The sequence below is a fragment of the Platalea leucorodia genome, assembly GCF_965183815.1.
Source record: "Platalea leucorodia genome assembly, chromosome: 3".
Classification (NCBI taxonomy): Eukaryota; Metazoa; Chordata; class Aves; order Pelecaniformes; family Threskiornithidae; genus Platalea; species Platalea leucorodia.
In genome coordinates this window covers 77,855,424-77,879,127 of record NC_138825.1, presented here as the reverse complement: position 1 = coordinate 77,879,127, position 23,704 = coordinate 77,855,424, and the positions used below count along the sequence as shown (strand labels likewise).

The window sequence follows — 23,704 nt, the reverse complement described above, 5'->3', positions numbered from 1 at the left end:
TTGTGCTAATGAAAGGGAAAAGCAGAGCACTTATGCTCCAGCTGACCTCTCTCAGGCTCTCACCTTATTAAAAAAAAAAAAAAATAATGTTTTTAAGTAGAGAGGGGAGCAGCTACACAGCAACAGCTGGGAGGGAAAGCACTGGGTTCAGCTTTAGTGCGTTTGTCAGTTTAAAAGGAAAAAAGTAATTCATATGCAGGATAAAGAGATTTCAGACATGATAGAGATCCTAAGAAATATTTGACTTTCCTAATCTTCCAGGGAAATTATTCTGCTGGAAAGTCTTATTCAGTCAACTCAGCACAAAACTCCCTGGTACCAAGGGGAAAGAAAATCCCCTTGTATTTGAGAAACACAGCAGTAGTCAGCACTGTGGGCACATACGTTTCTGATGGACCGCACCTTTCCAAGATCCTACTGAATACGGGTGGTTCCACCACTGCCTTGGGCTGGTTATTTCACCCTCACACCCGTCTGACAGCTGCACCAGGGCCGGGAGGGCCCCAGCGCTGCCAGCGTGGCACAGAAAGACCGGGGGGGGTAAACCAGAACCGGCAGGCTGGCTTTGGTAGCCCCCAAGGACTGGAACTAACGAAGCCACATTTTTGCCCCATGGTCAATTGACTGGGGTACCCAGGAAGATGCAAAGTCTGACCGAAGGTTTCCCTGCAGCTGGGACTTGTACAGGCTCTGTCACATGGGATTTTTATCATGTCTAACAGACAGCAAGGTCAGGCTGCAGCCTTTCTCTGAGGGGTAATTTCTAGGTAATTTCTTCCCTCTTCTCAGCTGCCCTTATTGTGAAACTTGTAGGAAGTCACTTCTCTTTGCATCGTCTCCCTACAGTCCAGTTTGATTAAGATTTGCCAAAAGATGTAGCAGCTAGGAGGGCGTAATCTGCATTCACACCCCGTGAGCATGCAAGCTGGCTTTCCCCAGGAAGCCAAACTCAGAAACATGCTTGCCCTTTTGTCCATTGAGGGCTTTTTTTGTTGAAACACCGTGTTGAGAACGCACTTTTAACCATTCCACATTTACAACAGGCACTGAGTGTCACACAGCAGCAGCAATAGCAGTGGCAGCTTCTCTCATGATTAAATGACCTACAAAGACCTGAGCAGAGAAGATGGCAAGAGTGGGGAAAGAAATGCATAAAATGCATATTTAGTTCTCACGGTCCAAGATCACGGAGGGCCAAGTCCTGGGCTGTGGCAGAGAGAGGGTACAGGCAAGCAGGGAATGGCTTGCTGCATCTCTTTTTTTATTATTTGATGGTAAATCAGACAGTGGTGGAATTAATACCATTTAAAACAGCAAGGTGAGTCAAGACCCTGGGACCACAGCAGGAGCTTAGCCACCAAATCCGCACAACACCCCTCCTGGAGACACCTGCGTTTGGGGCCAGGTGCCAGCAGAAACACACCGTGGGACAGCCACAGCACCAGGAGAAGGAGCCACAGCCCCCAGAGGGTGCAGGGTGCCCGAGGAGAGATTTTGTAGGATGATGTTTCACGCCATCCTGCCCCAGCAAGGAGCTGGGCACGGGGTCTGACGCCCAGCAGCCTCTTCTCACCACCTTCCTGGAGCCGCCGGGCTCACTTTAAGAAGGTTCCCTGCAAAAGCGGATTACTGGGAAGTTCAGCGTAGATTCACCTTGGGGCAGCCAGCTCCAGGTGGTCCCGCTTGAGCAGGGGGCTTGGACCAGATGACATCCAGAGGTCCCAGCCCTGGTAATAAACCTCACTGTCGCTGCAAAGCACCCTCGTAATTTTAACTTTGCCTTTTTCAGTACCCCTCCAAATTAGCTGGGAAATCTCTGAATTAAAATACAGGGTGAAAAAATAAGGTAAGAAACCTCTTCCTTTCTCTTTGAACCACCGGCTCAGGTGAGGAGAGGGAGAATTTCCCGTAATTAAGCTTTGCTGTTATTATAACGAGACCTGAAGAGAACTTCTCCTTTACCGGGGAGCAACCTTCCCTGCCAAAAAAAAAAGGAAGTGAAAATCGGAGTACTCAGAGCAAAGTGAGGTTTTGAATAAAATTTGCCAGGTTTTTAGAAAAGATGTGGGGGTTTTTTTCCTATTAATCATCTCAAAGATAACCAGTCTGTCAGTCTGTTTCTCTTGGAAATAATATCTATTGTATTTCAGGAGCTAGCTTTTCTCCTCAAATACATTCACAGATTTTCAAACACATTTATCCCGTTTCTTTGCAGAACATACAGCATTACCAGTCATACAAACACCTCGTTAATCCCCAGAGGCTGAATCCAGGCATGGCACAAGTCAGTTTATGTCCCTGGAGATCAGCAGAGGGACATTAGCTTTCACTAGGCAACAGTTTGGCCCATAAGCTCTGATGTACTTGGCTAGCATCCGAGGAGTTCATGACTTTTATATGTTTCAACAAAAGGCATTGAAAAGAGCTTTTGATATGGTTATTTGGTGAAAGAGATCAAACATTTCCCCTTTGCATTAATCCTTTTCATGTTTTCAGTATATAAACTAAATTTTAAAAACCTCATCCTGCAGGTGTTTAGGCACGTGGTTTGAGAAATAGATATTTGGGGCGTACGTGCTGTTGGGGCAACTGCAGAAGAGAAATGGCAAAGGTTTACGAAATGAAGGAGAATGGGAACCAAAAATGATGAGTCCTACCTGTTGTACCAGAACTGGCAGGCACAGTGGAGACGGGCTCCTGGACTAGAGATGACCCGCACATCAGCTCTTACGTTCTTCGGTCAGCATTGCTCTTATGCAGTTGCCACCCTAAAGCTCATCCCTGGAAAGCTACAGATGCCCAGGACGTGCATTTCAACGACACAAGAAATGCATGAAAGCGGCCCTGTTTCGCTAACGTATGAGTGGTGCTGCGCTGCTCCGCCAGCCGGGACCCTGCCCGCCCGCTCCTGGGCTCACCAGCCCAGCCTTGGGTTTCGCGGTGCGTGCAGGGAGCCGGCGGCTTTCCTCCTCCTGGAGCATCCCTCCTGGCGGGGGCAAGGGCAGAAAGGCTCCTGCGTCCATGGGGGCAAACCTGGGCTGGGTCCCTCTGAAACTGGTGGGCACAGGAAGGTTTGCCTGACCGTCGGGAGAGACTGAATTCATTTACCCACCGCTCAGTATTTGTTTTCTGACCTCTGCAGCCCCTTTGTGAGCCCTGGACGGGGCTTGTTTGTATGAGCACGGCTATTGTACGTGTGCTGGGCTTCACTGCTCTTCTCAAAAGCTGCCCCCAAAATGAGATTTACTTCTAAGAAATAACAAAACCCAGGCAGGCAGTCATACTGTCTTCATCTTTCCTGGTTTTTTGATTTCCTTTTAAAGAGCCTCTAAAATATTTTCCCATTAAAGCAAGGTCTATTTTTAAGCTACCAATGTCATTTAATTAGTCATTTTTCATGAGAGGCACATCTGACTGGAATTTATGCTCTTTTTATCCCCTATTTATGCTAAAAGCAGCATACACATTTTTTTCTACCAATGAGTAAGATGGAGTCTCTTAGTCCTATTTCTAACAATCACCACTTTTTTTTTTCCTCTTTTCCCTCATCTTCCCCCTCAGATCCTGGAAGCGAGTGCGTTAGACAGTCTGGGCACCCCCATTTCACAGATCGTCTGACTTACAGTACAGCAGCTAAGTAATGTGCTCTGAAATCAAGAAGATGCACTTAGCAGAAAAAGAAACATGTATTTTTTTTTTTAAAATCCATTCTAGACATTTTTATCTGTCACTTCTATACCTGTCCCTGTTGTCTTATGCTTGTTGTCCCCTTGGAATGAGTTTCCAATGTAAAAATACGAGAGTTTCGTAGTGTCAAACCATTAAGATAACACACAGCTTAATTTCTGCCCCGATCACGTAACAGATGGTGCTGTTCCTTTACTCAGCACTCAGAGCTGGGTCAACATACATTTTGGGGAAAAAATGCACAGATCTTGAATTGAAATATTCACAAATACAAACCATAGCAGAGAATAAAACATGGCTTTGCCCAGCTTAAAAGCCTTCAAGATCTTATAGCTGATTCAGAATAGTTAGTTCAAATGCTGAGCATGTGGGTCACATCCTGGCATCCCCCTGCAGAACGGCCATGTGTCCAAATTCCCTGTGTCATGGCCATTTTGCTTAAAGCAGCTAGACAAGGCAGCAGCAAAAACCCTGAGGAGGTAAGAGATTGAGCAGAGGTGGAACATATCTGTATACGTTTTGCTTTTTTCTTGAGGTTACCTGCGTATACGCGAGACCACTGGCTGCCGCATAGCGAGGCGTGCGCTGCGGGGCAGCCACCCTGCCTGGGGATAAACCCCGAGTCCGAGGGAGAAGCCTGGGCCCCCCTCCCAGAGCTGTAGTCCCTCTGCATTGCCCGCAGAAAGCAAAGACGTGGTTTTACTTCTTACCTCTTTTTACAGAGGTGCTTTTACTTGAGCTAAAGTGCATGGATGCCTGCATAAGCAGCAGAAAGCTGCCCATTACCAGTCACTGGGGGTCAGCTTTCGTGCACAATCTACCGAGGAAAGCAAGGGAGAAGCTGTTACAAAGGAACTGGGCATGGGAAGCCCCTTCACCAGCTCCGGTTTTGGAGCTGTTTCTCAATTTCCAGCTGTTGTGCGAGACGGCCGCATGCTCCCCAGCAAGGCCAGCAGACGCAGGGCGCTGGGTCAAAGCGGCCTCCGCTACATGGCTCTTTGAGGATGCAGATATTGTGCACACTGATGGCACTGCTTCTCGGGACTCTCTAAGCCTCTACTCAGAGACGTAGAGCCAGTGACCACTGTTATCATTAGTGCCCTGGACGTCTACTTACATCCCAGAACCTCGTTATGCTACGTGCTGCACAAGCCATGACGAAAGCTGGTCCCTGCAGCCCCCCTTTACAGACAGGCGGCAGGAGCGCTGGTGGCAGCCCCAGCAGCAGCACGGCTGTGGGTCCCTGACAGCGGCCATATGGGGAAAGGAGCCTAGGGCTGAGTGAACTGCAAAGAGAGGCTTCCACAGAGAAAACAAAACCTGTCAGTACTGCTTCAACCTCTAAACAGACACCAGGCAGGAGAGAAGAGCCTCCTCACTCTCTGCTCGGAAAGCACCAGGTTAAAGTTTGCTTACTAGCTTTGCGGGGAGCGTTTCTTTCAGTCCTGTGCCACAAGAGTATTTGGGAACAGCCTCTGCTTGCTAAGGGCTCCGGTACCCTGCAGCGCTCTGCGAAGCTCCAGGATTTCTAGCATTCATTCACTGTGAACTTGGAGTTACTGTTGCATGTGTTACTGGGAAGCAAATCTCAGTGGGCAGGTATAAAGCTCTTTTTGAAGCATTTGGGTACCAGTGAGGGATAAACAGCGCTTCCTAGTAAAAAGCCACAATCTGCTTGTGCTGCAAAATATCCAAGTGTTAAAGTGATTCTGCTGTAAGACCGTCTTTGCTCAGCACTTTGGAAGATCATCTATGTAAACTTGCTTCCATCTCTAATAGTCTCTCTTGCCCTCTCAGGCTATGGACTTCTTGCTTTTTGAGCCGTGATCGTGAATCTCTGCTGTGCCTTGAGTCAGCTGCAATAACGCTTCCTTGGGGGAAGCTGCTGTCGGCATTTGCAGTATCGTGAGAGCCCAGCTCCCATCTGGTGGAACCGCAGGAAGCTGCATCCACCCTGCTTGAATCAGGACTGCAGATGTTGAAGACAGAGCAGCAACCAAGGGGTACAGAAACCATTCTGAGACGGCAAATGTTACTCCATGATGTTGCAGTGGTAGAGAGTCAGAAAAACCCGCAAACATCATGGACTTCAGAGCTGGGAGATGTGACACCAAGGCCTGGGAGAACAGGACAACACCTGAAAGGTGTTGATTGTAGATTTTAAAGCCAGAAGAAACAGTCAGAGAAGCTGAGGATGGCCTGATGTAGAACACCAGTCAGGGATGTCCGGATGCTCACCCTTGTGTTGACCCTAACAGCCTGTGGTTGAGTTCGAGCTGTGGTTTTCAACCTCAGGGGTGCCACACATTGCACAGAAGGGCTCCAGGAGAGGTGACCAGGAAAAGCAAGTTCACATACCCTGTACAGCAGCCCTTGGATAAAGCAAGTTCAAAGCCCCACTAGTGAAAAAAACAGGAGACTATCAATTGAAAGAAGGTTGACAAACATGAACTAAAGACCATTTGAATGCTAAACTTGACTAAGTGTTTTCAAAAATACCATACAGCAGAAAAAGAAGGAATGTTATTCAGAAATAATAAGTCTCATAGGAGCCCAAGTCCTCCTTTCAGAGTAGCTTGGCTATTGGGATGCTACACTGTACTCTGGGTCAGTGGGTTTGACCACACTGTTGAAGGCTGGATTTGGACTCCCAAGTCACTAATGGGGAAAATGATAACCATTTTCCCCCTCAGAAGTCCTGCCTGTTCCCCTGTGTATACCATAGACATGGGGACAGCTGTCACAAGGAAAGATGCTTTAAAGCTGCAAGTGTAAAACCAGGCTGCTGGGCTTTGGCAGGGCCCGTCAGCGAGTCAGACTCCAGCAAGTGCTCAGTGCACAAAGATGCAGCGGCGCTGCTGACAGCAGGCTGAGGCCAGAGGCTCCAGTGCCTCATGTTACCACGAACAAAAATCCTAAAGGCAGGAAGCCCTAAGCTTCCTGGAGAAACTAAGCTCCGGCAGGTCCTGTAGCCTTTCAAGCAGCGAGACACCCATTTTATTTAGGGAGCTTACAGTTGCTTTGCTAAACTGAAGGGTGGTGGTGTATTTACCACAGTTTTCTTCCCCAACAGCGCTGTTGCCAGCAGAGAACAGACACCACTTCTGGTGGGTGGTGAACCTCCTGCCAGTGGCCTTCCCTGGTGAGATGCTGCTGTGGGACTTCACGGGCAAAGCTGGGCACACGCTGGGCTGCCTTTTGCAGAGTGCAGCCGGCTAAATATCATAGAAATAAACAGGTGAGGTTGCCTTGGCCGTGCCAGCCAGCAGGCAAGCTAAAAGCCAAGGAAATTGTTCCAGGAAAAAGAAAGAAAAGCTTAATCTTAGTAAAAATATAGTCCCTGAGCACTGGCAGGGTCAGGGTCAGATTAGGTTATGTATTGTATAAGCCCCCGTTATACAAGCCAAGGCAGGGCAGAGGCTTTCCCAGGACTATTCAATCCTGCTTTCTCTTGCTCAGTTTTGCTGTTGCTCCCTCATTCCTTCCTTCTCACTGTCCCTTCTCCTGATGCTTGCTTGAACATCAAACAGGTCGGCTCAAGTGCTTCCATTGCCGTGATTTAGGAGATCACACAAATCATTTGGTCTTCAAATAAAATACGAGTGTGGGAGCTTATGAATGGACCTAAAGTAACTCACATGAGTGGCTGCAATAAAGGCAGCTCCTTATATGCTGCTTATCTGTGTAACAGACAAAAAAAAAAAAAGCATATTCTGCACTAGGGACCCAGCCTGCTGTAATGCAGAGCAATCAGACCCCAGGGGCTAGATGCAATCATCACTTAGACCTGTGCAGTCTGGACAATACCAGCAAATGGTGCTGAGGGGGGTCCTGATAACACCCCGCATGCATGTTTCATAGAAATAACATGACTGTTGTTATTCATCCCCTGACCAACTTTAAACCAGCTGTTGAGGACATTGTTCTCCCTTTGAAGCATGCATGCTCCTCTCGGGGCACTCCATCCCGTTCACCTTGAGATTCTGTTTTTCCATGAAAAAGTCCCCTAACACTGGCAAATTGCTATCTTTGCCAACGCTCGCCAGCCCTCTCTTTGCACCCCAGCACTCACCCTCCAGGCAGATGTTCTGAAAGCATCTTCAGGCTATTTTTTTTTTTTTTTTCCAATGGGGCAATGTAAAGTAAGGCTGCTGCTCTTAACAGACTTTCAGAGTGCATTTCCTCCTCCAGAAATAGCTACCTTCAATCCCTTGACTCTCCCCTGGCCACATCACTTTTGATTCTCTGACCACCTGGAGAAAAGCAGCGCTCACCAGAAGAAACACGCACTTTCCAGAGTCAGAACCGCAGTCGCCATTTGAAAATCTACTCCAGCACAGTGCAAACACACTACTTCAGACATTTTTCTTATCTCTACATGCTTGAGTAACTGCTCTCGACTCAACATGCTTCTGCAATACTTTGAAGCTCATTTCTCTGGTTTTAATACTCTACGTTTGACTCCAAGACCCCCAAAAGCTGCTGAAATATATATGCAATTGATCATAGTCTTCCAAAGAAAAAGAAATGTAACATTGTACTGCAAACAGAAACTGTTCTTGTTCTGCAAACAGAAACTTCACTGTAATATTTAGAACTATGGAGAACATACGGATGCCCTACCAAATACAACTTGCTTCTTAATCAACAAGGGAAGGTAATTACCTAAAGCAGTCTTTTCATGGCAGAGGGAAAGAAGAAAACAGTAACCGAAACCCACCGACTTTAGAGGCTCCCAGTGGAAGCTTGCCCCTGTAGTAGCAAGTGAAGAACACACAGTTTTACCTGGAAACTGGAGAGCTTAAACTTTTCAGACCTGGCCAGTATTATACAATAGAACAGACTTTCTATTATACAATACCAGACAGGTGTAAAATACCTGTATCACTCATATTTCCCTGCCCCCTTCTATAGACTCCTTTGAAAATCTTCAGTCTTTACCACATCTATCTTAGGACTCTTCCTTGCAAAACCAAGACGCCTGCTCCTTGCAGTCTGTTTTTCCTGCAGCACAGTAAGTTGCTACTGTTTCAAGTACTTGGAAAAAAAAAATTTGAATGAAGTCCAAAGGAATATTCTGATTGCCAGTGGCTGTTCTCGCTGTCTTAACCTAGATCAGTTTGACATAAGCCATTTACTTCATGGTTAACCCCGGAAAAATCCTGCAGGGAATATAAATTCATGCATTAATCCTGCTCACCAGTTTGGTTCCACTTAGGTTTGCATGGAGGAGGTGCCGCGTTGCAACCCCGACTCAAATTTACTGCTTCGAATGCTTTAACAAAACACCGCTCCGGAGCCCTTTGTGATCCTCACACAAACTCTTTATTGCAGAGGAGAGAAAGGGACACCACTGTAAGTGCTGAGCATTACAATGAAACATAAAGCAGCATTAAAGTCGCTCCGTGCTTAATGCTGCGGTTTAAGCAGCTAATCTTGTTTTGGTTGAATGGCATGTTCATTACAGCAAATAAATCAGCAACGTGTAGGATTATTGAAGAGGAAAGACATATTAAACCAGTTTAGGGCATCATATTGATTTTCTTTTTTTTTTTTATTAGTGTCCGATTTAGCTTGGCATTTTTCAACAGTCAGTTCTAATAAACGCTTGTATAGCACAGATTAAGCAGGTGGGAATGCTGCCCAGAAAGAGTATTATGAATAACTTAAGGCACTGGTTTAATTGCAGCAATCCATGATACTTACTGCGCTGGCACCAGAGGGGAATTTTCACTATTAAAAGTTAAAACTTCAGCCGAGCTACTAGCGAGTGTCTCTCTTTTATTAAATATTTGAAAGAGCTTTCCAATATTTTCACCGCAGATGGGAGTAGGGGAAGATTTCAGAGTTCATGTAACCAACTTATTTCTACCACAACTCATTAAGTTATTTTAAAAAAATAATTAGCAGTTTACTCAATGCAACTTCGCGTCTCTGACCCTGCAAAACATTGCAACAGCATCCCTGCCATCCTGCCAACCCATCAGCCCTATTCTGCCCAGTCCTGTTTGCAAGGAAGATGCACAGAAGCCCAAACCCAGCTCACACTTCAAGCAGCAGGCTCCTTTTAAAGCCTGCTATACTATAGAGTATTCCCATATTCCTTCCCCACACAGCCAGTTCCCTGGCACTGCCCTTGCCACAGCTCTGAGAAATGAGTAGGAACAATTTGATCCAACTTTGGAGATGGCCCTGCTTGAGCAGGGACTTGGACCAGGTGACCTCCAGGGGTCTCAAAGTAGGGCTGACAGGAGGAGAAGAAACACAGTTAAGATTTAGGTGAAAGCAAAGTGTTCCCCCCAATGCCTAATAGCCTCCCCTCAGCAATTTGTCTATGTCCACGTAGAGCAGAGATCCCTTGTAAAACACCAGTGACATTTGCAGTAAGCAAGCTGCTGTCCCACACACCATACACAAACACATCAAAGCATGGATTCAGCGTGAAACAGGGGTGGGGAAATTGTTTTACCTGGGGGAAAATTGCAGCTTTTTCTTCTCTGTATAAGGCTGAAAGTAACAAAAACTCCCTGCAAAACAAAAACCTCCCTCTTCCCTCACCTCTAATCTGTGCAAGGTATGAAGGTCAACCATTGTAGCCCTCTGTGCCTCCCGAGAAGCGTGCATGCTCATGGGTGCTCCCACATGCTCACGTTAGCCAGCACAAATCAGAAGTGCCCCAGGCAGCTCCTCTGGCCCCAAAGCAGATGCTGGGAGAAACCAGTTTGTACCAGCACCATCTTCCAAGCAGAGCAGTTGCAAGGGCTTGAAGCTGTGTGCTGTAGCAGAAGACACTGGTCAGACCGCTCCTTAAGCCCACACCCAGTCCCAGGTACGGATCATGCCAGAAACCCTCCCGATGGCCAGCAGAGATGCCGGTATCTCTGTATTAAACACCTGCGCTTGGAAAAGGTTATTACACAACTGACTCCGGTCATCAATCAGGTCACCTCCCGTTTTCTTCCTTTACATGTTATTTTTGCCTTGGATTAGACCAGGGTCTCCAAGACAGCAACCGAATTTCAACTCTCAGCATGACACAAGGCTACTAGTTGCACATAAATCATCCTGGCTGACTCCAGCAGGTAGCAACAGACACTAATTGCAATGCTGGGAGAAGCCACACTTAGAGAAGTTGCAGGATTTATTGGCTTCGCTCTTCCAACATGTAACTTTTTATGCTGGCAAAAATACAGAAGGTGATTCCTGCATGAACTTCACTAAGATCAGGCTAAAAATGCTTACACCAGTCCCAGAAGGAAAATTTTCACCAAAATATGAACAAAAATTGGTGAGTTACCCATACGTTCTGATTAGGAGTGCAGTGACTTTGCTGATCACACAGCTTATCATTCCAGAGAAACTATATTCAGGGCATGAAGACTAATGTATAAATTAGCAGAAATGCAAGTAGATTTGATGGTACTTGATTAACTGGACAGTAAGTACCACAAGCAAAACATTAGGAAACTGAAGCCATTTTGTGATTGTAGCAAGTACTTAATAAAGATGGAAAAAAAGGAGCCATTACACAAAAAACAAGTATTTTTGGTTTGTTTTAAAGAAAAAAGTCCCCTATTTAGTGCTAAACAGGAACTTCACTCAGCCTGAAATAAACCAGGAGCTTTGTAAAGAGCCTGTGAACCAGGATTACTTCAACACCATCCACAGCATCACATGATTCAGGTAGCCCCCCAGAAAAAAGCAGTTGCTTTTAAGTAACTCAAAAGCAAGTCCCTGTTGCCATCCCACTACTTGCTCCCTCCCCTTCCCGACCCGCACAGGCAGCCCACCTGTGTGTCCCATCACAGGCCAGTGGGGGACCTGGGCTCAGCTGCTCCATCTCCCTGCTACCGGTCCCCAACCTCACCTCCACCACAGAGCCAGAGCCTCCCCCTTCCAGCTCAGCTGCTATCAAGGCCCCATTTGTACCCTCTTTTCTCAGGGTCTTTCAGCTACCTGTGAACTTGAGCAGCCTCTCCCTCCAAAACACTTCGTTCCGAGTGTGCTTACAGACCCTTTATTTCCACCCTCACTCTCTGACCCTCTGCTCCACTCATTGCGTAAACCCCCGACTTTTCCCACTTGCACTTCTCCTGTGCTTGCTCCCTCTCCAGTCCCTCTCCCAAGCATACAGGCAACCAGAACCGTTCCTAGTTTTCCAGCTGAAGCCACGCCTCACGCGCTGGCATTACAACTTTCCCAGCCTTTCTGGAAGCCCCTTGCAAACGACACCCTGAGATTCAAATTTGCCTTCGAGACATCCTACCACTAGCGCACAAGGCTACTACCATCAGGCGAGACGCCCGGCTCTCTCCATGGTGAGGCACTGCACTGCCATTTTTAAAGAAATCTCCCAGTCCAACAGCGATCCGACACCGTGCCTGCTGAAGCTGAGAGAGTGGCCAGTGCAGGCAACCAAAAGCCTCCCCACAAAGGCAGCAAGTCATCCCCGCTAGCCTTACCCACGCGCACCCATCCAAGAAACTCCGTTGCAACGAACAGGAGCCTTTCCGTACACTTCAGCAGGCTTTGACTGAGCTGAAACTCCACCCTTTCTCAGCAGTTGCCGTTCATTTGTTCTGTAATTCAGCACAGCACTGCTTTGAAAACATCCTTCTGATGCTGTTTTCCTGCAAAAGGCATAATGAGGAATAATAAGCAGGTGCTTCTGAACACAAACCCAGAACAGCAGGAGTATAAAACTACTATAAATGAAGCAATTAAGTAAACACACTGTTCACTGTTTATTGACAATCTTTATTAGAGCCGACTTTCTGTGTTTAGAGCTTTTCTAGTAAGTATAAATATGAATCAAAGTGCTACCCCACAGTAAGAAATCTTTATTTGCACAAAAAGATACAAACAACTAGTATTTCAAAGTTCATCCTAGTTAGTACATATAATACCAAAAAGGCAAAAGTAAACCAAGATGAAAGACTAGCAGCAAAAAGAATTCTAGTTCTCCTTCAACACAGTCTGTGTGCTTCCACATTTCTCTAGGAAACAGAGAGTATAAAGAGAATTCAATCAATTTACATATGAAATACCCTACCAAAAATATAACACTGTGTAAAGAAAGTTAGTAGTACAAATTGAGGGGGGGAGGAGAAGAAAAAGGAGAAAATAGTACATGTAATATTAAAATCTCGAGTGTAAACTTTACTGCTGCTTTAAAATAAAAAACAACAAAAGTCACATGAGTATTTCCGTTTGGCTTAGCAGCCAGGAAAATAAGAAAAGCTGATTTTTTTTTTTTTAAAGTGCTTAACCACCATATCCAAAAGTAATGACTTTCAGACCTACTTAACATGAATGTGCTCAAAAAGCCACTGCTTACAATATAAAAGCTGTCATTCTGAAATGCTGCACATACAAACTGGCTTTATCTGCACAAATGAAAGATTGCTTTGAACAGCTCTCAATCATATGATGTCCCAAATCAATGTAATGCTATTAGAGCAGGCAGCTGAATAAGTCCCAGAAAGTTGAAGTCTAAGAATAAGAGATATAAAAAAATATTTTTTTTTTTTAAAGGCAGCATGCCTCTTCTGGCTGCAAGAAGTTTACTATGTAATAAGAGAAACACAGTTTTATGTTATTGTTGTAAACTCCCTAGAACAAACTGACTGTTGACCTAGTAATTCACATGTTTAACAGAGGGAGATAAATAATTCTTACTGATAAAATACAAAAAAGCAACCATGTGGGTGGGACCAATCGCTAACACAGTATTTTACTTAATGTTAAACATACTGTCAACTTGAGTTTAAAACTGACAGTATGTTCTAACTCAAAAGAATGACAAAAAAAACCAAGAAAACCAAGAAAACCAATGACTTGAAGAGCTTTAGGACTGTTTTGTTACATCATTATATATTTATTTGAGCCTTAGTGCAAAGGAAAAATTTATCATTCTAGGCTCCAAAGCAAGTCAAATACACAAGCCTATTTCACAGGGTTTTTTGACAGATGTCAGACACAGATTCCTAGAGAAATTTAATTTTTTTAGCTGTAATGGCCATTCATTTTTATCTCATGGTTAGGAAACACATTTGGAAATGAGAGCAAAGACTGGCATTCATTAACCTCAAACACAGCTATAAATCCTTTCAGCACCACCACTCTCCCAAATCAGGGCCGTCATAACCAAACCGAACCATCGGTATTGCTGCAGCTGTCGAGTTGTGCCCACGGCCTCTCAGTAGCACTATCCATCCCCACAGTTATTGCACAAATTTCTCCATCAGCTTTGGAATCCTGCAAGCTTGGATTTGTTTACATTCATCTATTTCACATGTCTAATTTTTGAAACTATTTCTTGAAAGTCATCAATTCCCAGCAGAGTATCTTCATTGCCCTTCAGGACAGTGTTTAAGTTAGAGAACCCCCTGGTTCATTTACCACTAAAATACTTATTATCTAGAAAAGGTAACTTTTTCCCTGCGAAGTTCCTGTAAACACCTCTGTATTAAGCCATAGCAAGCTCTAGACCAGGAAATTCAGCATCTCCAGTGACTTGACTTTACCTCACTTCTCCTTTACAAAAAAAAAAAACCAAACACAAATCAAAAAAAAACCCCAAAAAACCCTTGATAATTAAAAAGGAAAGGAAATAACACAATAAACAGGCAAACAGTGAAGCATTCAGTTACCCAAGCAGACATCTAAAATAAGCCTCAGAAAATTTAACATTTGAAAAGCAATGATTTTAGCGGTTAAAGTGTACAAATGACTAAATATGCCGCCTGCTTCACAGATAGCTGAAAACTGTAGTCATCAATGATTATTATTCATGTCTAGCACTGGCAGTTCTGTTGCTTTTGTTGCTGGCTTTGGACGTTATATATTACCACTTCCTCCGCATATTTCATGGCTTTTTGGTTCCCCCCGCCCTGAGACCAGCAGCATGACTTTAGAGAGAGGTATCAGAAAGGTGGGAACTTTCCTTTTTAAAGGTTTCCTGTCCATCCCAAGTCTGGCAAAACTGAATGTTATGTGGAATTAAACGTAATGTTTCAAGCAGGAACATCAAATATCATTTCAAGTTTGGTCTGTCTATGAAAATCACCTCAAAAAGATTCAGAATCTCAGGTTTATGTGAAACAAATATGATAAATTAAAGAGGAAAAAAAAATGCAAGGAAAGTATAACTATTCTATTGATGACAAATACAAAAGCTTAGAAACAGAAAAACACCAGCTTCAGCCCAAGACTGAAAAAAACCACAGATTTTTCAAAACCAGAGTCCATACAGTGTCACACAGCCCTGCCTTGTCATGTTTGTTAATATCCTCGCTTAGAAGTCAGACGGCATTTTGTTTAACTTGTGTTGCTCTGTATCATTACACTAAACCATAATTAACTCCTCTTTTGTGCCGGCCTCATTCCAACACAATTGTACCCACTGTATACCAGCAGCAGTTCTCAGGTTTTGTTTTGCAGCTCAGCTGTATTTTTCTTGGATGTTCACAAGACTGGCATTTGACTGGATGCGCTTGGCTGGAAAGGGAAAAATTATATGAAAATTAAACACAAAGAATTCCACAAAACTAGTCTCTCCACTCCCTCTATTTATCTGACACAGACTTGCAAACAGCTTTCTGTTCACGTCCAGAAACTTTAATGAAAAGATGTGGCTGAAGCTCTTTACTACCCTTCTTCAGGGGACAGCAGCAGACTAATAGTCGCTATTAGCGCCGTCAGCACAGCTGCAGGCAGATCTGGCTGGGCCCCCTCTCCCGCCAGAGCCAAGCGAGCCCCTGGCACCACCCAACTCTACCAGTGAAATGCCAGCACCACTACTTACGCAGAATGAGTATCCGTTTCTTCTGCTTCGAGTGAAGGAAGCTACTAAGATAAAAAACAATAGGTAGGAAGAGAATAAAGGATGAAACTGCAATCACTGGGACTGTATCACTGCAGGGAACAGAACAGTTGAAAGTCCTGCTCCAAAGCTTCCGAGTGATGTTCATCTAGAAGAAAAACATAAGCAAGCCGTGAAAGCGAGCACATGCATTTTTACTGTGCAGCATGGCAAACGCTCAGGCCTCAAGACATTCAAGTGTTCAAATATGACCTCAGAAAATAATACTTTAACAGATCTCCCCGGCCCCAGAAGCAAGCAATGCCTGGAAATGTAGAAACAGACCATTTAAACGGAGCCATAATTTCACATCAAAACTTTTACAAGCTTCAAAACCTGACTATACTCAGATATGCTGTAGCATTGCCACATGCCTGCTTCCCAGAGAACTCTGACAGCCTTCAGGGACAAAGCTAATCCCATACTTTCGACAGCACTCCTTTTGCCCAACCACATGAAACTCCACAATATAACAAAGCTTTTTCCAAACATATGTCACCAATGCTGAGGACCTCTAGAAACAGCTGCTGCAATAAGGAATCAAGTATTACACTGGCTAGAACAATAGCAGGAAAGCTTCGCATTAAAAGCCAGAAGATTAAGACGATTTTTTTTTTTTTTAAATCCATCCCCTTCGCAATAACAAGAAATTAAAGTGCAGCTACTTAAACTGGAATGCACTCGGGTGACCAGGAGCTTCAGTCACGCTCCTGCTGCATTGACTGAGGACAGGACCTTGCAAGACAGCCCCACCGGGCTAACTTCTTCCTCGCGGGACATCAGCCTGACAAAGGCACTGCTGCCAGTACTGTCCCACACCGAAAGGGAAAAGACAATCCCTAGCAAGACAAGCACAAATGGCTCCGATTAATAAAGACCTCCGTGACAAGGTCTCCCTGTTGAGTATTAATAAATACTTACTGCGTCTTCCACGTCGATACACAGGTGTGCGGAGTGCCCAGACTCACCCCCTTGCCTGTTCATCCTTTGCAAGTTGTTATACAGGTCATTCAACATTTTGTAGGTTTCGTTGCAGTTTTTACATACTTCTGTGTAGTTATTTGGTGACAGATAGATGGCTTGTCCCTAGGGTTATAAAACTCTGTATGAATGCTGTTTTAAGGCATTATAAAAAAAACAAACTTAAAAACTAGCGTCAAAATCCAGATTTTTAGCATCCTAGATCGAGTAGGGGCCCAGACTGACAACTCGCATGAGAATGCAGGAGGAAAAAGGACCAACTGTAATTCACTAGGGACAGGATCCATCTCCTGCAGGTTCTGCATCTCAAACTGTTCTTTGAACTAGCAGCTTTTTTATTTAAACACTTTAATACACCAGTTTCCGGGCTGGGGAATTACTAGTAATTAAATGTAATTCTGGAGCCAGAGATATCGCGTTCCTTAATAGTTTTTGTTTCTGTTTTCCCATACCTAACAACTGGTAGGTTGCTACTGCTGAGCTATATCGACAGGGACAGACTGTGCCATAGTAAGTAATCCTTTTCATTTGCAACCTTCACCACCCCTGAATGCGATACAACACACCTGAAAACAAAACTACAATCTCTAAAGATACTCCAACCCAGTAATGGTTGTACCAGCTACCCACCAACCACTGGGTTGAGTTCTAGTTCAGACACTTGAAGTGATCGATAGGCCAGCCTGCGCTGCTCCTGGCCAAGGCCTCTAAGGCACATTTCCTAGAAATCATTAATAATAAAAAAAAAACAGACAGCTTCCTCAGAGATTGTCCCATACCCATCATTTCCCGTTTTTGCTACTGAATGATCCCGGAACTTGACCAGTTTCTGATTGAAATGGAATATGCACAGTTTCTTAGGCTATTTATGGCATTTTCTTTGAGGACAATTATCGCATTTATTTCACTAAGTTATATCACCTTTGCGATACAGACAAACTTTAACTACCCATAATTTTAATAGTCAAAAAACTGTTACAACGATTTAAGGTAGCTGGTCTTTCTGAACTAGTCTATATTATCAAAGGTTATTTAAAGACTGAATTAAGTCAGAAGACAACAATTCCACAAAGAGACAGAAAAAGAGACTTACAGCATGCAGACATGCCATTTCTTACTATATAATTATCAACTACTGTGAATTCAGAAATTCTGATGTGAAGTAGCACTGCAATTACATACAAAATGAAGTCAAGGTGAATATCAATTAGAATTAATTTTAGGCTCTCAATCTGTAAACATCTGCATTTTACAGATCATTGCTTTATCTGCCTAAAATCCACAAACTCACCAGCAGTTTATTTGCCTAATCTGTATCTGCAGTTTATTCAGCATAAATAAGATTTTGCTAGCAATTAGAGGATTTAGTGCTTCTCTTAAATACACAGTATAAATACCTGAAGGTTATGTTCAAAACATGTCAGAGATTTATTGAATAAATCCAGGAATTCTACAGTAGAATTTGATAACCCCTCACTGTTGTTCTTTAAACAATCTGTCAAAGAGAAAGAAAAACATCAGGATATTCTAATTTCTAACATTTCCATAGCCGACAAGCCCCTGACACTCCACTCCTGCAAAAAGAGCCCTCGACTATAAAAGACAGGTCTAGTCAACACTGCGGTTTCCTTATCTGCCTGCCACTGATGTCTCAGACCTGCTGACCTAACTCTTCATCGAGAACATATTTCAGAATTAATTGGCCTTGATTAAGTGAAAGATGAAGACTATCATCAAGAGCTTTCTGAAGAGGGGGTCTGAATTATCTTTGGACTTTAAGATAAAACAAGACATTACTTTTATTTTCTAGCCTGCAAATCTGGCTTTGCCCAGCAACGGTAACAGCCATTACGTGAAAGCAGAAGCACCAGCAGTGAAGACGAAACAGAGAGCATCCAGGAAACAGCCAGACCATGAACACAATAGTACAAATCGGAGTGTAGGTTATTATTGTTTAAGAAAAGAGCTGACCATTTCACCAGCTTTGAGGGGAGCTCTGGGGCTTTCCTCCCAGTCATAGGCTCAACCCTACCACGTTACTGCTTCCATCCATCCCACCCCACTTCAGGCGCTCTAACCAGACAAACCCTTGAAAACAACAGTGGTTTGGGAATTTAGGTGTTCAGCAACAGCACCGTGAGAGCAAGCCAACACCCTAGAAAATTCTCCTGAAAGAAGGAAGCGCCATCAGTATCGAGGGCGAGCATCCTGCTGGACACTGGGCAGGCAGCCTGCAGGTCACAGGCTAAGCACAGCAGCACAGCACAGACAGCACCGCTGCTCCCGTGCTGCCTTTCCAGTCTTCACCCAGCCCAGGCTCACAAATGTAAACAAACTCTTCTGGGCTCTCAAGGGACTCTGCAGCAAACCCAGCGTCTTTAACACTCAACTCCGTAATGCTATTCCTGCTATTTTCTAGTGCGCCTATTAGTGTAGGGTCCCACCTCCCACACCAGGGGAATGGCAAAAAGCCATAGTGCAGCTCTAAGTGTGGCACAGCACCTTCAGCATGGCAACAGTGAGATACAGGGGTAGATTTGGACACCCTCCACCCATAAAATGAAATAAAGAGCATGGCTGTGGAGGCAGATACTGTTCAGCGTGTAAGCATTCCAGAGTTACTGACTTTATTAACAAAAAAGGGAAAGTTTCTTATGTAAGTTTTTTTTTTTTTTTAAAATGGGAGGACTGGGAAAAACAGAAGAAACTGCAATGAAGCTAAGGAAAGTCTCCAGCAGAGTCTGCGGATCACAAAGAAAACGAAAATGACTACCTTTTGAAAGAAGAGACTAAAAGAAATATTTATATAACAACTAATTTTTCTGACAGACTAATGCCCTCAGATTTTGGCATTATCTCTTACAAAATAATAAGCTCCTGTACCCCTCATTGGAGCAGCTCTAGTTTAGGATTTTTATGTTATATACTGTCTGTATTTAAACAAATACATATAATTCCGATCCGTGCCAATTTTAGGGGCAACGTCAAGCTAAGTAATAACAGTAGCATGAAAGCGACAGAACAAGTCACATACTTGCACAGTTGGCTGCCTCCCAGGTTTCGTTAAAGAACTGCGAAAGGGTCACAACTATCTGCAGCCTGTCTGAGGTCAAGATGCTTTTGGCGCAATTGTGGCTCTCAGAAGAATTCTAGAAGAAAAAAAGGAAACAACAAAAAAAGCAATCAAGTGTTAAAAATACAAAGAGAAAATTTTGAAACATATTTTAGGCAAGCACATCTAAGCAATCACGTCTCATCACATCGATATTTCTAGAATAGGCAGAGCAGAATTGACAGAACAATAAAAATCTTGTGATCCTCTAAATCATACTATGAGCAACACATCTTGCTGCCCGTGGTCTTTGAAGACCTATTAGGACTGCAAGCAAGTCAGTCAAAAATACGCGACTGCAAAAAAAAAAATATTCATCATATTCATCCCTTTCTGGGCCGCTGCCCCAGGAGCCAGCTCAAGGCATGAGTAGCCAGAGAGGACATTAGACTGCAGGAACATCTGAAGGAGCTGAACCAACAGACTGTCCTCAAAACAAAACAACCTCAAACAACAGAAAACAATATCCAAAACCGCTGTACCAACGTATTGTATCAGCAGCAAACTTCCCCCTGATGCAGCAACACCAGGAACACAGTCCCCCGCGAAGCAGCGCCCGCGGTTGCTCCCCCAAGCCCACGACCAAGCCGGGCTCTCGTCCTCCCCAGACGCAGGCACCAAGCTCAGCGGGTCTTAGCGAGCCACCCAACACACCCCATCCTCAAAGCAGGCGCTGGCGCAACTCTTACAGCAACTTATTCTCTGGACCAAGTTAATAAAAAAAAAACGCAGAGCAACTATGAAAGCAGTTACAGAATAAACAGGAAGTATCCCTATCAGAATTCAGAACAATGTTTTTCCTCCTTCAAAGCTTTATTTTCTCCCTCAAATCACTGATGCAAAACCATGATCTCCAATCAGCTGACTCCTGTGCTCTAGCTCCTGGTTTCTGGCTGCTAAATTGACTTAAGCACTTCTCAAAATTGCCAAAGCTGCCAAAAGCCTCTTTGATAAGTGACATGGGACATACGAGAAAATAATCTCTTTAACGAGAAACATGTTCCTTACAGAGCTCTACAAGAGATCATTTCCGCCTCTCTTTGCTAAAACAGGTTTATTTTTTACATAAGAAGTTTCCCTTGGGGACTCAACTGCAGAAATCGAATATTGCCACATCTGGTAACTCCTACGTTCACCCGCTTTCATTTCTACTAAACTACAAACAGATATGCAAGAAAGTTGCTTATGCGGGAAACTCTCTGGTTGCTTCATGAAGGCCTTTAACTGTGAAACTTCCTCACCAGCTGGACTCATGAGTGGGAAAAAGCACTTTAAATCCCAAACTGAAACGAGAACCGTATCATTCCTTAAATACATTTGCCCAATGTATTCTTTAATTAGCCTAGTGAGGAGGATTTTACATCTCGGAGATGTCCAAAACTTAACCTGGCTGCTTCTTTCACGTTGCACTATAACGATTGTAGGATGGCAAAGATAAAAACATCAGATATCTGATTACTTGCCATCATGGATTGAGGTTGCAAGAGGTCACCTCCTTTATTTATTTGGTTAGTTAATCCACGCACAGAAGGAAAGCCAAATGCTAACACAGATGGGTCTTCCAGACCACGCAGTGGACCAGTCCTCCCAGGCTGCCAGTACTCAAGAACAGCAGCTGCAACGAGTTCATACATATTGTAAGCACTGGGATATGTTTGGCAACATAATCCTAGCCAAAACATCATGCTGAAAGTACCCAAGAGAATCACACACACAATTTCTCACTTTCACCTTACCTGGTCACTGGTATGAAACAGCTTCCATATGAGAAAAAAATAAACAGACTACAGGCTTGCGAACTAAAACAAGAGACCACTGGCTAGGTATTTGCCTGGAGAGGACAATTATCAAATGAACGTCCATGCACTTCTCCAACACAAGCTCTGGGGTGGTGACGGGAAACAGGCAGACAACGCATCAAAACCAGAAAGTGATACTACTTCGCACAACAGGTAACTAAGCTGTGAAATGGTCTGCAGCAGGACACTGTGGCACTGGAAGTTTACCAGGGTTTAAAGAGCAACAGCTCTTTCTTGTCAATGGCAATACTAAATACAGATTAAAAAATCCCAAGACCGGAAGCACAATCCAGGGGACACACTGATATAAACTTTCTCTCTGCTTGTGCTCTTACCGCTTCTAGCCATCACCAGAGAATGGACAAAGGTCTTTTGGTCTGATCCACTATTGTCATCCTCACATTATCCCAGGGACTAACTTTTACAAATGGATGAACTGGATGAGAACACACAAAACTAGTAATGAATCACCTCCAACACTAAGAAATGAAATTAAAAAAAAAAAAAAAAAAGATCAAGAGTCTGGAGGATGTAAACAGAAGGCCAGCTTTAGTCAAGGTTTCCCACTGGTGGGGTCCACAGACTCCAGCCAGTGCTCAGGACTTCTAGTTTGCTGCCACACTCCCACCGGCTTCGGAGCCAAGAACACTGTGACATGGCTCCCCACAGATGATGTGCATCACTCGCCACAGCTTCAGAGACCATCAATTTTCCAAGAAGTGCCAGGCAACTAAGCTCTGTCAGCGTTCCTCATTAGTGCTATACAACGACAACCCAGAACCAGAGCACTGCTTCAGGTATTGCTACTTCAGCAAGAATAACTCAAGTTTTTCCACTTGCACAGAGGAGCAAAGCTTTTTTTCTGCAGGTGGAGCTACTTGCCCCTAACCACGCCAGGAGCTGGCTGCACCGACCATGCCACAACCCCAGGCAGCAGAAGGCAGCCATCACCGGCAGCGGTGCTTCCCAAACAATTCCCAGCCTCCATTAAACCACCTTACCCACTCGGTGGGGCTTCCAGCGTGGGAACTGACATTCGCAGGCTGGAGATCCGCTTACCCAAAACACGGGTGCCCGGGTCAGGGCGTTAGCGCCACAGGTCGCGCCAGCAGCCGCGCCCAGGCCCGGCCCAACGCCCGCTGCCTCTCCTCGCCCTCCCCACGGCGCTGGGCGAGGCTGCCAGCAGCAGCGTCTCAGGGCCCGACTGTGCTCCGGTACAGCCCTTACACGACTGGAAGCCTTAAAGCAACAGCCCGGGCCCCCTGCCCCGGCAGCGGTGCGGGGAGGGCCGCACGTCGGGCCCCCGCCCCGGGCAGCCTCGCAGCCCCCCTTCGCCCGCCCCGGACGCACCCCGACGGCGCGGGCGATGTCGCCGTACTCAGCGAGGAGGCGGCGGTAGTGGCGGTGGCAGGCCTGGCAGAGCCGCACCGGGCGGGCGCGGCGGCCCAGGCAGCCGGTCAGCGCCGCGCTGCCCTCCGCGAAGGCGGCGAGGAGGCGGCGGCACTCGGGCTCCAGTTCGGGCAGGTCGCCGGGCAGCCCCGCTCCCCACAGCTCCTCCGCCAGCTCCCCCGCCTCGCCCAGCGCCTCCAGCGCCAGGGGCCGGCGCGGCTCCCCGGCGGCGGCGCCGAGGGCGAGCGCCAGGGCGGGCAGCAGCGGCAGGAGGCAGCGCAGCGGCGCCATGGCGGCCGCGCCGAGGAAGCGGAAGCGCCGTAGCGGGAAAAGGCCCGCCTCCGCCGCGGGGCGCCGCCGCTCATTGGCCGCGGCGGGGAGGGGGCGGGGACAGGGGCGGAGCCGGGGCGGGGCCCGGGGCCGGGGGCCGGGTCCCGGCGGTGGGGCCGGGTCCCGGCGGTGGGGCCGGGTCCCGGCGGTGGGGCGGCCCCGGGCCCGGGCGTGGGCAGGGGCTGTGGTGCCCGGGGAGGTGCCGCCGGCTGGGGACGCGTTCTGCTCCGCGGGGAGTGCGGTTTCCGTGCCGTAGCTTTCAGCCAGGGAACTCTTTTCATCCGAAAAGGAGATATCAGAGTATCCGTCGTACGGGAAGCGACTGTAAAATGCGCTGGAAATACAGCAACAATTAGGAAAAAAAATCCCCAAAGCAGAGAAAGAGTTGATGAGGGAGGAACAAACCACATCTTTCTGCAGTCAAAGCACTTCCCAGGCGTTATCTCAAGCTGGACACCTTTGTGGGTACCCGGCCCCAGACTTTCCCATGGTCGCGTCTCGATAATACCCGAGTCCCCCAAGGAAAGTTCTTCCCAGAGCAGG

General features: G+C 45.8%; 1 protein-coding gene across 3 annotated transcripts; it reads right to left on the bottom strand.

The window, feature by feature from the left end:
• Positions 1 to 11,582: 11,582 nt before the first annotated feature.
• OSTM1 (osteoclastogenesis associated transmembrane protein 1) lies at positions 11,583 to 23,122 on the bottom strand (the record flags this gene model as incomplete). Of its 3 annotated transcripts, none has more annotated exons than XM_082307075.1 (7): positions 11,583 to 12,317; positions 15,093 to 15,186; positions 15,494 to 15,659; positions 16,472 to 16,636; positions 17,929 to 18,026; positions 19,566 to 19,680; positions 22,793 to 23,122. In XM_082307075.1, 6 exons carry the CDS (start codon positions 23,120 to 23,122, stop codon positions 15,131 to 15,133), a joined length of 930 nt encoding a protein of 309 aa, XP_082163201.1. In that variant the 3' UTR covers positions 11,583 to 12,317; positions 15,093 to 15,130. The 3 variants fall into 3 exon arrangements, with proteins under 3 accessions (XP_082163201.1, XP_082163200.1, XP_082163199.1); XM_082307074.1 differs by lacking the exon at positions 11,583 to 12,317 and adding an exon at positions 12,459 to 14,223; XM_082307073.1 differs by lacking the exon at positions 11,583 to 12,317 and having other exon boundaries at positions 12,459 to 15,186.
• Positions 23,123 to 23,704: the final 582 nt, after the last annotated feature.